The following is a 15575-nucleotide window of genomic DNA, read 5'->3' as shown; positions in this document are numbered from 1 at the left end:
TCGACGAGTCACATTGACACAAACCTTGATTTGTAATTAGTACGAGATCTCTGGACTGCAGACTTCTACTGGAACTAGAATCTTCTCTCAAGGCATAACATTCTGCCACCAGAATCCTCTCTTGGGAGAAGTACTTTACTCTGGACTAGAATTATCACTTGGGACTAGTACCTTCTCTCATGAATCACATTTAGGACGACTACCTTCTCTTCGGGCCAAAACCTTCTTTTGAGATGAGAACCTTCTCTCTGGATTAAACTTTTTGTCTCCTGCACTAGAAGATTCTCTTGGTGCTAGAATCTTATTTGAAAACTAGAACCTTAAATCTGAACTACCACCCTCACTTGGACCAGACCATTCTCTTGGGACAAGACCAAATTCTTTGGACGAGAACCTTCACTTGGAACTCGTATATGCTCCTGGAATTAAGAATCAACTTCTCTTTAGACTACAAAATTCAATTATGGTGAGGCCTTCTTTCTGGACTGGAACTTGGAACTAGTACCTCACGTTCATTTCAGACCCAGTGTGACCAGTGCTGTAGATGGTACCACCGTCACTGTGCTGGCAATCCTGTCAGGGAGGACATGTGCTAAAAAAACAACAACAAAAAACAGCATAGACCAACATGGTTTTGTTGTGTTTTTTGTGCAAAAGAGTTAAGATTCAAACTGCCAAATCTTTGGTCACTGGTCAACCCGTTTGAATTTCAATTGAGCCTCAGCCACCCAGCACGACTCACATGCTGTTGTTGCCCCGCTGGTAGCTGGTGACACCAACAAGATTCCAGCTGGTCACTAAGTATCACCAACTCCTTTTAGGGTCACAGAAGCATTCTGGGCCGACTGGGCAGCTGGTGCTCAGTTCATCAAGTGGGTTGATCAGTGACTGCACATTCAGCTGTTTACATCCTGATGGTTTTGTTGTGCTTTTTGCTGCTGGCATAAAAACACAACAAACCATGTTGGTCTATGCTGTTTAGTGTTAGTCTTGTTTGGTTTAGGCAAGGGCACGGTGACACTTTTCTTGAGTACATTTTAATTTCAGTTCTATGTGAATTATTTCCCACCAATTCTATCCAATTATATACTCTGTGAGACCTCTGTATTCCAAACTCTTAAGGTCCCGTTTGAGTAGTTTTGTGCCTGTAAGAAGGTATGTTGGCTGTCAGAGGGCAGGATTTGACGAAACCTGTTTCCATTTTAACATGCAGTGTTGATATTCTTCTTCTCTTTTGTTGTCAAACTCTCTCATACGCAAGCCACGACCAAGAGCGACACCGTGCAACGACAGACGGTCATGCGTATGGAATTTTTGACCGAACACAAATGACTCGATTTTTTTTTTTACTGCATTTTAAATTGAGCAACAGTGACATCTACCGAGAGCAAAGGGAACCTACCTATGGCATTTTAATAAAACACACAGGCACGTGACCGAAACCACGCCCCACTGAACCCCTCCCCTTCCTCTTCAGTGCGTCATCGTGATAAAAAAAAAAACACGGAAGTTGCGCTGGACTTATCAACAAGAAACGAAATACAAGGTAAAGTTGTACCCGTTATCAATTATTTCATTACGTTTTGACAACTATTTTGACAGTTGACATGTATATGTTAAGCTGTTCAATGTTTATTGTCGGTCAAATGGTGCTCAGGAAGGAAGCGCGACGTTAGCATGTAGCTCGACCGGATGCTAAATGCTAGGAAAGCTCTTCTTGCTTTTTTTAGACACAAACGACGCCGGTTCACATGAATTCGGTACACGTGTCGACACAAATGAACTTTTAAACGATTGGGCTTGTGTTCAAACCTTTTGTCTTCCTCAAATGTTTGCAAAGTTTCAAAGTAGCAGTTTGGAAACAAATGTAATAAATGTTTAGTAATAAATCATGTCTGCAGTCGTTCGGTCAAGTGAGATCATTTGTTTTAAATCAGTGGTCGATGTTAAAGCATGTCGTTTTACTAAATGTTTATTTTTCATTTACAGGTGACGTCTTCCAGAACAAAAGCTTAAAAAATGACACTTTTCTGACCCTTTTCTTTTTTTTTTTTGCACATTATCGCCACAATGATGCACATCTACAGCCTCCTGCTTTTTTGCTTCGCTGGTGGGTTGATGAAAATTGTAAAATAAATTGAATGCGTTTGACAAAGTGAACAAGGTTTTCAATCTCATGTTTGTACCTGTCCACAGCTTGCAGCCGGACCCATCTGGCACTTTCTTTTGGTAAGGACTCATCCAATGTCGAATGCTTGCGTTCTACTGTAAAACAATGTGAAAAAAGGCAATTTTGCTTTTTTTGTCCTGAAAAAAACTTCATAAGGTATTACAGGTTGTCATTGAAATTTAAATTCAGGTTGTAATTGTGTAACTCGGTAATATAATAAAATATGTTCACTTGCCCAATTTTTGCTGTGACCTTTTTTTTTTTTTTTGTTTTTTGGGCGGGCGTGCGTTTCCCAGACCATTGTGGACATTCCCCTCAAGTGTTGGACAGCGACGTGGGTGAGATCAGAAGTTCCGCTTACCACACTTACTCATACCGTTTCGGACCCACGTATGACTGCTGGACCATTAAAGGTTCCGTGGGGCAACCAGTCATCCTCAGGTGAAATAAATCCACCTAAAACTGTCCCTCCACAAATTTTTAGTAGTGGTGTTGATGTATTCTTTTTTTTTTTTTTTTTTAACCTCTTGCTTCTTTTAGTTTCTCCCAGTTTTCAGCTCGATGCCGGAAAGAGTGGCTGGCCATCAAATCGTCCGCTGGCGGCACGCCGCTCGTTTTGTGCGGCTCCAAATTGCCGCCGCCCATCGAATTCCCGGGCGGAAACATCACAGTGGTGCACCACTTCCTGCCACATATATTTCCCGTGTCGTCCTTTCGCTTGAATTATGCCAGAGGTGCGTTTGTTTAATTGTCGAGAGGCTTCATTGTAGAGTTGCAAAAGGGTGCAACATGCTTGTTAAATTTCCCTAACTTTTCTGTTACATTTGAGGAGTTATGTTGATATGAATCTAAATTAAAATTTTTCAATTGGAATTGAGATATTTAATTAAAACGTACCATAACAAAGCATAAATCAAATATTGTTTTTATCCCAAATTTAAAATATTCCAATCTAAAAGAATGCCTCTGAAATTTTTCCAACGTTCACTCCGCGTGGGATTTTGCAACCCTGCCGCTCTGAAATAGTCCTGTGTGGTCTTGACAGATCCCGGCTCCGACGATTGCCCCGTGACGTCGTTTGAGTGCCTGGGCGGCCGCTGCCTGCCCCTCTCGTGGCGTTGCAACGGCCAGGTGGAGTGTCTCGGGGAAGGTGACGACGCGGGCACCGACGAGCAGGGCTGCGACGCTGAGGGGACCCCGCCCGGAACACCAAAGGACGGCGAAACCGTCGAGAGGAACGGCGCCGGGGATTCAGAGAATCAAAGTCCCGCTGTGAAAAGCCACAAGGACGACCGGACCGATGAGCTGTTGGCCCTGTTGAAGGAGAGGCGGGAGAAGGAGCACCTCAGGGCGACGTCGGTCACACCCACTCCCGTCCAGTGGCCCTGCGGAGGATTTCTCCGCACCTTCTACGGGACTTTCTCTCCTCCGTCTTCTCAGGGCCCCCCTTTACTTTGCGTTTGGACTCTGGACCCCGATGACCCGCGACCCTTGAGGCTGGACTTGCAGCAGCTGGTGCTGGGGCACGGGGACACGCTGACCGTCCACAACAGAGCGCAAGGCAAAGGAGACGTCATTAAAATTGTGAGTGTTTGGAAGGAGCAAAATCACAATTGGGCCAACTTTGCTGCTTATGGAGCGGTTCTGATTTTGGAAAATCAGCTGTCGATTGGGTCGGGTCCGCTCATTTGTAGAAAGCGGGCATTCAAATTGGTTAAAAGGTTTATTATGATCATTTTAGTTATAATTATTTTATTTTATGTCAAGATTGGTAGATAAATGAAATAATGGTAACATGGTAAATTATTTTGTTTCGTTATATGCTGTTCAAACAAATGGTGAATTAACCAATTATCTAAAAAAAAAAAATTTTAAGTATTTTTTTAATCTAAAATAAATGTAACCAAATGATGTGATATCAAACTATTATTTAGTTTTTATTAAAACATGTAAATGTTCGATTAGTTAAGATAAAATTTGGAATTTTTACAAATATTGGATTTTATTTACTGTTAAAATGTAGATGTAAAATATGTCAAGATTATTTTAATATCTTGTTTGAAGGTTGTAATAGATTTTGCAATTGTTAATATTACTAAATATTAAATAAATCATTATAAAAAAATTCTAAAAATGTAAATTTTCACGTTAGCTGAAGTAAACATTTGTAAATAATTGAATTGAATTGCAATTGCTGATAGTTAAAGTGCTACACTCGCCCGACGTGTTAAACGTTCACAAGCTGAGCCGTGGCAGCAAGTGGCAAAATGCCTTTTTAAAAAAATGTTAATTGGACATAAAAAAAATCAGTTCATCATTCATTACAGACAAAATGTCAACTTTTGATTGCTCCAAATGATAACCTTTTAATGAATGAAAAACTCATTTCATGACATGAATAAGTATATTTTAATGAGGGAATTTGATGAGAAAATTCATGCAACAAATGTGATGCTGAAAATGGCTTCTCGGTCGCGAGTGACCTCACCTCACGTCGTTTTGGTACACCAACAGATCACGAGCGCCTCCAATTATAAGTTGGTCCAAGTGGAGTCCCGCACCGGCCTGCTGTCGCTGACGTACGAGACGCTCGCCGGCTCGGAGGGCGGCGGCTTCAACGCCACCTTCCGCGTGGGCAGCTACTGCCCGCCCTGGGAGGGCCGCTGCGGCGGCGCCTCGGGCGGCTGCTTCGCGCAGGAGCAACGCTGCGACGGCAAGTGGGATTGCCCCGAGACCGGCAAAGACGAGGAGGGCTGCCGGGGCTGCGGCCGCGACCAGTTTGCCTGCGGCGTCCCCGGCCAGAGGACGCTGCCGGCGCCGGCGGCTGGGCACTTCGCCGGCCGCCCCGTGTGCTATTCCGTGAGCGAGCGGTGCAACTATCAGCTGTATTGTGCGGACGGCAGCGACGAGAGAGATTGCACCGTGTGTCAGCCCGGAACCTTCCACTGTGACAGTGACAGGTCAGTCGTAATGCTCTTAAAGAAGCCATCGCGATTTACTGGGAAAATCCCAAATGTATTCACCGCCCTTTATTTTTTAAAAACTACAAAATCATGCGCACCAGTGGAACATTTTCCTTGTGAGGCCAAGCAGTGCATTAGTTGCTTACTAGTTACTTACTTTCTAGAGTTAACATCTTACACTAAACTAGAAGTAACGGTGGCAAACTTGTAAATCATATGAGGGCGCTAGTTGACAACTGTGTGCACTTTGTACTAATAATGGCATGATACAATTCTACTAGTTCAAACATTACTAGCATTCACTACTAGAACTACGTGTTACCAGTGAGGCAAAACACGCACGTGGATATTGTGTGCTACTGGTACAGATAGCAACGTTAATGAATTCTACGACTAGAACAACAACCACATGTTGCAAATGAGTCTAAATTGCACTAGTGGGTAACTTTGTGACATTCTAAAACTATGCTAGTTAAAATGAAGTAAAGATCGTGATAGACTAGTGATCGGGTGCACTACTAGTTTTTTTAAATTCAAGGTGGTTTTAATGAGTTTTTAGAACAGGAGTGTTCTTTTTTTTTAAATGTCTTGTTAGTTTAGTTTATTAGTTTTAGTCTTTATTTTATTTTATACATGTATATATATATATATATATATATATATATATATATATATATATATATATATATATATGGGCTATTTGTTCATTGGAAGATTAAAAAAAAAATCACAATTTTATGATTAAGTAAATTACATTTGCCAAACATCTTTGTTGAGCACAGAGACAAAATCAAATCAAATTTGACTACTTAACGTCTGGCTAGTCTTAAAAAGTACTAGTACTGCGCAGATGTCAGCCGGCGCACACTCGTAACTTGTATTTCTACTGCTCATGCAACCATATGCGTTCCTTCGCATTCCCGCGTGGGCTTGCCTCAGGTGCGTGTTCGAGAGCTGGCGCTGCGACGGGCAGGTGGACTGCAAGGACGGCACGGACGAGCTCAACTGCACGATCATCTTGCCTCGCAAGGTGATCACGGCGGCCACCGTGGGCAGCCTGGTCTGCGGCCTGCTGCTGGTCATCGCCATGGGCTGCACCTGCAAGCTCTACTCGCTCCGGACCAGAGAGTACAGGTGAATAAATGTAGTTGGCAAAATATGAGAAGAAAAACGTTCTTAGTGGTTGTGCGGGCTTTAAAGCGAGTGTTCACGCATCCGAACGCATCCTCTGCACGCAGCATGTTTGCACCAATCAGCCGACATGAGGCGCAGCTGATTCAACAGCAAGCTCCGCCTTCTTACGGTCAGCTGATCGCACAAGGCATTATCCCCCCAGTGGAGGACTTTCCCACGGAAAACCCCAATGAGGTGAGAGACACGTTTTGCTGCGGTCAAGTCATCAAATATCTTGCTGCAAACTTTCGAATGCTTAGTTGGATTTGTCATTGAATAGTTTGTGTTTCCTCTTGACTTTTATTTTTCAAAGTCAATTAATTTGTTTTAGAGCAGTTTTTTTTTTGTTTTGAATTGAAACAAAATGTTTTTTTAGTTTAGTTTTTACATATTTTTTTATGTAGTATTTTTTTTTTTTCAATTACCAAAAAAAGGTCACTCGGGCTGGGTAATAATTCCACATAATTAATATGTATCATGATAGACACGTAATCGATAACAACAGAAAATGCATTTGATAAAATGTTGGATAGCAAAAAATCCGAAACAAACCCGATCCCGACACAAAGAGGCGAAACTGTTTCAGTATTTTGCATACAAGTCGATTAAACTTCTCCGCTTGGAGACGAGGTGTCAACAGTATTGCTTTGGCGCTGCTGGAGGAGCAACTTTGCACATGACGACACAACATTTCCATTTGACATAAAAACAGGTTTGTTTTGTTTCGGGGGTTTTTCAAATTTTGAATCGGTTAAAAAAGATCAACGCTCTGAAGTACTTAAATTGTGAAACATTTTTTGTCAGATCGCCCTTCTAATAAATGAATCAAGCGGAGTTTATCAAACCTTTTATATTGTCCAATCAGTTTATTTGACGCTTTCATAGTTGCGTTGAGCTCTGATTAAAGGTTAAGTATTATATTTTAAAATATAATTTTTTTTCTTGGGGTTGAAAATTTCAATTGTGAAAAAAAAAAACTATTCACTATAAATTGATATTGTCATATCGTGCCGCCCTCAAGGTCACGAAGTTTTGAGTACTGAAGTAAACTCCAATGCCCAAACTTCCTTCTTCTGTTCAGTAATGCTGAAAAAAAATCATTTAAAATGAACGCCAAAAGGTCATCTCTAAAATTAATTGACAAGGATGAAAAGTGACATTTTTGCTTCCATGATTAGTTGGATAAAAAAAAAAAAGTACTTTTGGAATTTATTTTGTTTTGTTAATGATTTTTTTTCAATTAGTTATTTGATTTAGTTTTTATGAACTAAACTAACCGTGGTCGCAACATGGGCACACGAACACACTGAACTGGCTTCGCTTGCCTTCCTGAAAATCAACGCGACTGACGTGACGTTGTTTTGTTGCCTCAGACTTCATCGTTGTCTCTGAGGGGGATCCTGCAGCTCCTTCGCCAGGACGCCGTCGCGTCCCCACACCGGCGACGCAGGCCTCGCTTCATCCGCCGCCTCGTCCGCCGCATGAGGAGGTGGGGTCTGATCCCCAGGCCGCCTTCCCGACCCTCTCAGTCGGCCGGCGCCGGACAGCAGCCGTCCGACGCGGCTCCTCCGGACCAGGAGCCCACTCGGCCCGCCCCGGGCGTCTCCTCGTCTTCGGCGGAGGCCCCCAACCGGCCGGTGCCTCAGAAATTGAGCTTGTCGACTCGGGCGCCGCCGCCTTCCTGCGCTTCGCCGCCGCCGCCTCCGTACGCGCCGCCGGCGCCGCCCACCGAGACGCCCCAAACGCCCCCCCTGGCCGTCCCGCCGGGCAGCCCCTCTCTGGCGTCCATCTTCCACACGCTGGGCCTGAATCTGTCTTTGTTCAGAGCGTCGGCTTCGCCTTCGTCCGGCAACTCCATGCCACTCTCGGCCTCCCCCTCGTTCTCGTCGTCGTCGTCGTCGTCGTCGTCGTCGTCGTCGTCGTCGTCATCGGCGGACGACGACGTGCTGCTCATCCCGCTTTGCGAAGACGCCACCTCCGAGGACGACGTACCCATGCTCACTTGAATCACCTCCCTGACTAGTGCCTTTTTTTTTTTTCCTGTTGTCGTTTAATTGCTTTGAAATCAAATATTTTACCATTTCCACGAGCTGAGGGCGTTTTAGAGCAGAGTTTCCTAACCTTTATCCAGTCTGGGCACATTTTTTTTTTTTGTAACACGGCACAGAAATGTCAAAAAAAAAGTGTTCAGGATGCTTTGTCAACTGCCGATCATATTTGTCGCGTCATTAATGCTTCACTCAAATGTTTAGAATTGCAGATATGACATCATTGTAGAATCCGGCGCTAAACCACAAATTATGATCGCCAACGTTTTATATTTATTTTCTTTCTTTAATGTTTCCTGACTGATTGGCATTGCAAACGAGAATCTGCTCTGAAAAAAGTTCCAACTCCCCTTAATCCGTTAGCCTTCAAAATAAATGTTACAGATGATTTGATTTGTAATCATCGATGCACATGATTTTTTCATTTTTTGCAGGCCATTGAATACAAGTGGGATCTTTTCCCCGTTTGGGGAAAAAGCGAGCTCACCAAACGTGTTCCACTCGAACACATTTGGTGAGCTTTTCGCACGGACAAATCTTCCCTATCTGCTTTTTTGACTTCCAAATGCCGAAAAACATTTGAGAGCGAACGCGTTAGTCGGCGAAACATGTTTGTGGACCGTCTTCAGGTATTCAAGCGAGAAAATGTGTCTCCCGTCCCTATTTAAGTGCCTTTTTGGAGGAAATGCCGACAGGTGGTCCCCCGATTTCCACGCTGCACTGAAGGCTCGCTGGCAATAAAAGTTGAGATGCGTTTTTTTCGTGCTCTTGTTTTCCTCAAGTGAATGTATGGAAATGTGTTTCGAGTTGTTTCTGGCTTTTAGGACGTGTGAAAGAACCCGCCCCTTCCTTCTCGCAATTCACTTTGACACTTGTGCCATTCAGATTATTACTCTTAGTCTCGTTGCTTTTTGTTGAATGTATCCATTAGCTCAGAGGTTTGAAACTTTGCATCGTTTTGACGAGTGAGAGAAAGTTGAAGCTTTATTAGGGGTCAATTTCACTGTATATAAGTCCAAAATGTGGCTGAGATTAAACGATTTGCACTTTTTCTCAGGGGTCTTTGTTTTCTTCACACCGCACTCGACGTGTGTCCCTTTGTCGTGGTTTGTATTCAAAAAAAGGTCGTGAGGAATTTCACACCGGCAACCCAAAAGAAGAACGGGTCAGGCATGACGGGAACAATCCGGCTTAGTTTCTTGGCAAACTTTGAAGAGACTCCGGTGAACTGGTAAAATGGAATTCTTGAGTCATTTTATTGAAGACAGCAAAGCAAATCTCGTGTTGTGTGTCCGCTTCATAGGTGATGCTCACCTGGCGCCGATTCTGGCCGGCTCTGCTTCTGCTATGTGGCGAGTTTCGGGTCTCCCCGCGTCGGTGCGTCTTCGACGACGTTCAGGCTCAGGTGCGAGTGGTCCGCGCCACCTGGCACAGTTCAGAGCCCAGACCGGGAGAGGTGACCCCGATGAGGATCGGGACTTGGATTTCCGGAGAAAGCGAACGTCTGTCGCAGGGCGAGGCAAGACGACTGCGGGCCATCGCCGAGCGAGCTGTGAGGACCGTCACGTCATTACTCTCAGGTGCCGAGCACACGTCTGGCACGCATTTATTCAACAACAAAAAAAGTCACATAGAAGCTGTGGACATCAAAAAAATGATGCACATCCTTTTCTAAACGGGAATGCGACTGTTGAGAATTAAGAAATCACATTCGTGTTGGTCTCATCAATTATTTTTATATGGCAAAAAAATGGACATGAGAACAAGGTTGAGTGCACTTTTTAGTTCCGCTCTTAACTAACGCCAATGCCCAAAAGTCATAAAGTGACATTCATAAATGGACATTTTTAACACAATACGCGTTGAAATGTTATACCAATATTATTAATATATATTTACTCACGGTAAAAAATCATAAACATGGACAGATTTGATGAAATAAAGTAAAGTTGACATAATATATCAAATCAAAGAAGAAAGCATATTTTAAAATGTAACAAAATAACTGCTTTGCAAAAATGGTGAGAAAAAATAGATCTCAAAATGTGTAATAATATGCCACACAATGATCGAGTCTTTATTCGATGTCAATTTATCAAAAATAGTGTTTCCATTGTTTTTTAGTTATGTGACGGCTGAAAAGTACGAACTGCGTTTGATTGTCGATCACGTTCTTTTCCATGCAAATTGGTCGATGACGATCGGTGGCCAACGGATCCAAGCGGAAACGAAACGCAACACAAACAAGAAGCCCATAACGTTTGTTTTTTCTTTTGAAGTGGAGCGAGCCTCCAGCCCGTTGCTGCTCAGGAGAGACGTCAACAAATATTGCAAGTTTCTCTGGAAGAATTCAAGCATCGTCAACTACAACAGGTGTCAATCAATAAATATCAACGACCGCACAGCAATGCATCCAGCTTGACTCTTTCATGAAATTGTGCTTTCAGGTGTGGCCGAGCAAACAAAAACTACCGTCATGAGATGTGTCTGGACGTGAAGGTCGGTGCAGAAATGTGTGTAGTCACATTTAAATTTGCTTTAAAAAAATAATTAATGTGCAATTAAAAATAAATAAATCCCTCCCTCACCCCGCTTTGCCTATATAAAATGCAAACGACATTTGGTCCCTTTTTTTGTATAAAAATGATCATTACTATTTAGAAAGAAAAAAAAGATACATCAGGAGAAGTTCGAATCAGAATTTATCGAATAACGTGACAAAAATATTGAAATGAATGAAATTTGCTGGCCATGACGGTCGTGCCACTTGCTACTTGAGTGTTTTGCTACTTGAGGGCTGGAACGAGTTTTGCTCTGATCAAGCATCCAGAAGGAAAAGTAGATTATGGCTTATGTCGTTATTGGCCAACGAGTTGGCCCTGTGAGGGAAATTTGAAATCTGATTTATACAAGTATAAGTTACATGGGTCATCTTTACTGACTTGAACGGCTTTGGGTGAATGAGACCAAAAAAAAAAAATTTATTACGATTTTATAACTAGGCTATAACAGTAGATGCAGTGTAACATCAGCACACCACCCACACTTATCCTGTAATTCAAAACACAGCACTGTATTGTTAAAATGAATTACGATAGTTGTAAATAATATTTAGAAAGAAATTCTTGACAGTGTTACCCTATAAAATCAAGAGAAGAATTCCTTTGCAAACCAAAATTTTAAAATTTTCATTTTTTTCCTCCACTCCCAAAGATCCCGGACGATCACCTTGCTGGCTGCGAATTCTACCCGCAGGCCGACTCCACCCGCGGGGTCGTTTTCAGGCGTCCAGGCGCCGGCGTGGCCGACGTCGACTTCCTGCTTTACCTCCACGTCCGAGCGACGGACAAGTGCAGGGCGCAGGTAGTGCTGGTTTCCTCTCCGTAGGCATGTCGTTGGAAGGCTCACGTTGAATTGTGCATCGCAGCCGAGCCTGTTGGCCTACGCCGCCCACTGCCAGACGGACGCCCGAGGAAGACCTTTGGCTGGGGTCGTGGTCATCTGCAGGGATCGACTGACAAGACTGACGGCGCCGGTCTGTTTATGTTCAATTCAATTCATTCCAATGTGCTGCTTTGTTCTCACTGTGACATTTTGGAAAAGAGAAATGGTTCGCGTTAATCACCCCTTGTCCTCCAGACTGTGGTCCATGAGCTGTTCCACGTGTTGGGCTTTTCCAAAGATCTTTTTGCCACGTGGATCGACTGCTCCTCCGAACGCAATTTTTCAGCCGGTGTGGCCTGTTCCCGTCGCGGCCAAGTGACTCACACCGACGCATCGGGCCAGATGAGGATCTACACGCCGTCCATAATCTTGGCGTTTCAAAGGCACTTGGCGGCTGTCGACCCCGAGTTGGGGGGACCGCTCGAGAACTCGGTGCCCGACCGTCGCCGAGCAGGATTGCGATGCCCTTCTTTGCCCTGGCTCATTTGGTTTCTCGCTCCAGGACGCACCCCCGGGTGGCGTGTCCTCCCACTGGGAGTCTCGACTTGTGCAGGGTTCCGTCATGTTGGCGGCGACGAGCCGGTCCGGCACGGTGCGCATTGACCCGCTCACCTTGGCTGCGTTTCAGGATACGGGCTGGTACACCGTCAACACCAGCCGGGCACCAAATTTCGTCTGGGGAAAAGGTACCAGAGCGCAAAGCTTTCTTTGTACAATAGGGCAAATTCTTCATTTAAATGGTAAAATGCCATCATTTGATTTTTTTTTTAAATTTCTAATTAAACAAGGGATCATTAATTCACCATTGACAGTATTTTATTTTTTATTCATATTTATTTACCATTTACAGTATTGTATTTTAATTTACTGAAAAGTCATTCACATTTTCATTCATACAATTCTTCATTTTTTTTACTATTATTATTATTATTAAATATGATGTGAATATTTTATTTTAACAATAACATAAATCATATTAAAAAATTTTGGTAATTTATTCATAATCAATTAATAAATATAATAAAGAAGCATCACGAGTAACTGTGTGTCTCATTTTTCACACATTTACTTAAAATTTAGTTATATTTTTTTATTAAATAATTAAAAATGTGGAATAAATATTTACAAATCAAATATAATTTTAAAAAATTTTTTTTTTAATTCATTTAATTGTAATCTATTAGCAGTATATAAATTAAAAAAAAATATATATATATGTATTTAATTTGACAAATTTTTTTGTTTGATTATTTACAATGAATCTGTAACTTCATAATTTTTCAATGTGATAATTGTATGAATGTTAATGCATGACTAAATACATACAGAGCAATGTAACCAATTTAGTGAGGGAAACAAAAATACTGCAAACATTTAAATAAAAAGAAAGGGACTATTTATTTGTTTTGATTTTTTTTAGGCAAAGGCGCTTTGTTTGGTTCCACGTTGACCTGCCATGACAACTCGTCATCGTTCTTCTGTAGCGGCAGGTGAGCGCGATGCGACTTCAGCCCCGTTTGAATCCAATCAGAACAAAATGTGTCCGTTCCGCCAGTGGACTCGGGTGCCATCATTTCCATCTCCACAAAGGCGAGTGCCAGACTGATGCCCACCTGGACGGCTGTCGCGTCTACAAAGCTCTCGAGAACCGAGTACTACGATCTTCTGCTTTTGTGCCATGGCGACTGCGTTTTTTCCCGCCCTCATTCTCGCTTGTGTTTCAGAGCGAGTGTTGGAAGAAAGAAAACGAGAGGAAGTCAAGTGACGAGCGCCAAGGCGGGGAAGTCTTCGGCTCGGACAGCCGCTGTTTCTTCTCCGAGCTAACCACACTTGTAGGTAGCGGAGCGGCAAGCATAATATTCAGTGCTGTCTTTTTTCCCACATTTTCTAATGTGTCGTTCCAAAAATAGATTCAACTTTTTTTGCCCCTAAAACTTAACACGCATCAACCCAGAATGACATCATGAACAGAGATTTGCACATGTATTTAAAATAAAACACAAAGGAATCATTTAAAAAAAAATACTGTGCATTAAACGTGATTTGGAAAAATGTCAATTGATGTTTTCTTTCGACACAAGTAGTGCTTGGCTGCCACCTTGGTGTCAAGGAAGAGTTTCATTGGGACAAACGTAGTGATTTGCTGTGCAATTCTGTTGACGTGAGCTGAGGAGTTCTATTTTGACAAAGGTAGTGCTTTGCCACCAGTTTGGTGCCACGGAACAATGTTGACATGAGTTGAGGAGTTTCCTTTAGACAAAAGTGGTGCTTTGCTGCCGTCTTGTGGCATCTTGGCGTCGAGGTACAGCGTTGACTCCTCTGAGAAGTTTCATTTAGATAAAAATAGTACTTTGCTGCCATTTTGTTGCATTCATAGACAATTATGAACCTTTTTGTGAGGACGTGGATCTTTGCAATCTGCGGCAGAGCTTAGTCGAATAGTGAGCAACGACTTTAAATAACATGAGCGGTACATGAGATTTCTTGGTTTTGTAGTTGCACTAAATTTTCATTTTCCGTGTTGAAAACCAGCGCCAGAATGTATGGGAATGTGACATCTTCAGGTACCGCGCGGTACAACTGAGTCTGGTACTAAAAAGCGACCGCGTTCTCTTTCTCTGACAGAACCGCTCTCCGTTCCAAGTGACGGGACGCTGTTACAGACACAAGTGCACCGGACCAAACCGCTATCAAGTCCAGGTGTTGGGCTCTGATTGGGTGGCCTGCCCCGCAGGAGGAAGTGTTCAGGTTAGTCGCTGGAAGTTGCTTCCTAAATGTTCCAAAACTCAACTCGACTCAATTCTTCTCCCCTCTGCTTTTATGTGCTGAAGATAAGAGGATACCGGGGTTCCGTTTTCTGTCCCGACATGAGGTTGTGTCTGGACTCTGACGTCAAACCTCTCTCAGAGGCTGAGGATGATTTTGCCACAGGGCAAGTGAAGTATTTTTCTCTTCATATAAGCCTATATTTAGTCTACTTAAGTAAAGACAATTTTTTATTTATTTTTTGTTCTCAAACCAGTCAACCGGATGACACGTCACTCCAAGATGACACCCGGTCGGCATACAGACCCGCGGCAGTCGCCCTCGTCACCACTGTGCTCTGTGTTTCGGCAGCACTGGGTGTCCTGGTTGTCGGTCTGATGAGCTCCAGATGTTCTCGCTGCAAAGTTCGGATCCATACGGCTTCAGGAGATGTTTAATTGCTGAGATCTTCTTTCTGTATAGCTGTTTAAAAAAAGACACTATAACTGGTCATTTATGGTGTGCTTTGGAATGATGAATACAATAAAGACGAGAAAAGTGATTCATGGGTAGAGCATGTGTCAAAAAGGGGGTAATTAAAGTTGTTTTAGTTTCTGTAGGAAGAGTAAAAATAGTCTGAAACGAAGCACTCGACCATGACGCCATGTTTCTGTAATTCCGGATGACCTTGAAAGCACCGTTTTACGTGACTGTTTGGGAAAAGATGATTGGTGGACAACCAGGAACTTGCAATGTAGATTATATCATAACGTCCTGTTTTCCACACGCACAAATAACCTAACTCGTCAATTTGTCACGAGATGTGACAACACATTATTACTGTTGTCATTATTACAACACATTACTTTTAACCTATAATTTGTTTTTTTATTGTCAAACAAGGCCTTTAAAATATTTACAAGCGGCACAAGCAAGTGTTGCGTTAAAAATGTTAAATTTTTCTTCACACCCTTGCGATGATTTTAGCACATCTCATTTGTGATGTTTAATAAGACAAACATAGAAGAAGTT

At 42.8% G+C, this 15575-nt stretch overlaps 2 protein-coding genes across 2 annotated transcripts; both read left to right on the top strand.

Annotated features, from left to right (window-relative positions):
* The first annotated feature begins 1411 nt into the window (after positions 1–1411).
* Positions 1412–9405, top strand: lrp10 (low density lipoprotein receptor-related protein 10). The gene is made up of 10 exons (XM_088295043.1): positions 1412–1546; positions 1990–2110; positions 2197–2229; positions 2467–2611; positions 2711–2904; positions 3216–3754; positions 4685–5130; positions 6073–6267; positions 6372–6501; positions 7680–9405. Exons 2-10 carry the CDS (start codon positions 2071–2073, stop codon positions 8310–8312), a joined length of 2355 nt encoding a protein of 784 aa, XP_088151169.1. The 5' UTR covers positions 1412–1546; positions 1990–2070; the 3' UTR covers positions 8313–9405.
* A 1232-nt stretch (positions 9406–10637) lies between these two features.
* Positions 10638–15133, top strand: cirop (ciliated left-right organizer metallopeptidase). The gene is given in 12 exon segments (XM_088292748.1): positions 10638–10727; positions 10802–10853; positions 11568–11717; positions 11782–11971; positions 11974–12230; positions 12301–12484; positions 13219–13288; positions 13354–13450; positions 13523–13630; positions 14424–14546; positions 14630–14730; positions 14821–15133. Coding segments are annotated over 11 exon segments (1479 nt in total). The 5' UTR covers positions 10638–10727; positions 10802–10835; the 3' UTR covers positions 15002–15133.
* The last annotated feature ends 442 nt before the right edge of the window (positions 15134–15575 follow it).

Source organism: Idiotropiscis lumnitzeri, chromosome 4 (genome assembly GCF_059441095.1).
Source record: "Idiotropiscis lumnitzeri isolate Australia: NSW breed Sydney's pygmy pipehorse chromosome 4, RoL_Ilum_1.0, whole genome shotgun sequence".
In the NCBI taxonomy this organism is placed as follows: domain Eukaryota; kingdom Metazoa; phylum Chordata; class Actinopteri; order Syngnathiformes; family Syngnathidae; genus Idiotropiscis; species Idiotropiscis lumnitzeri.
This window is presented reverse-complemented; position numbering and strand designations above follow the sequence as displayed.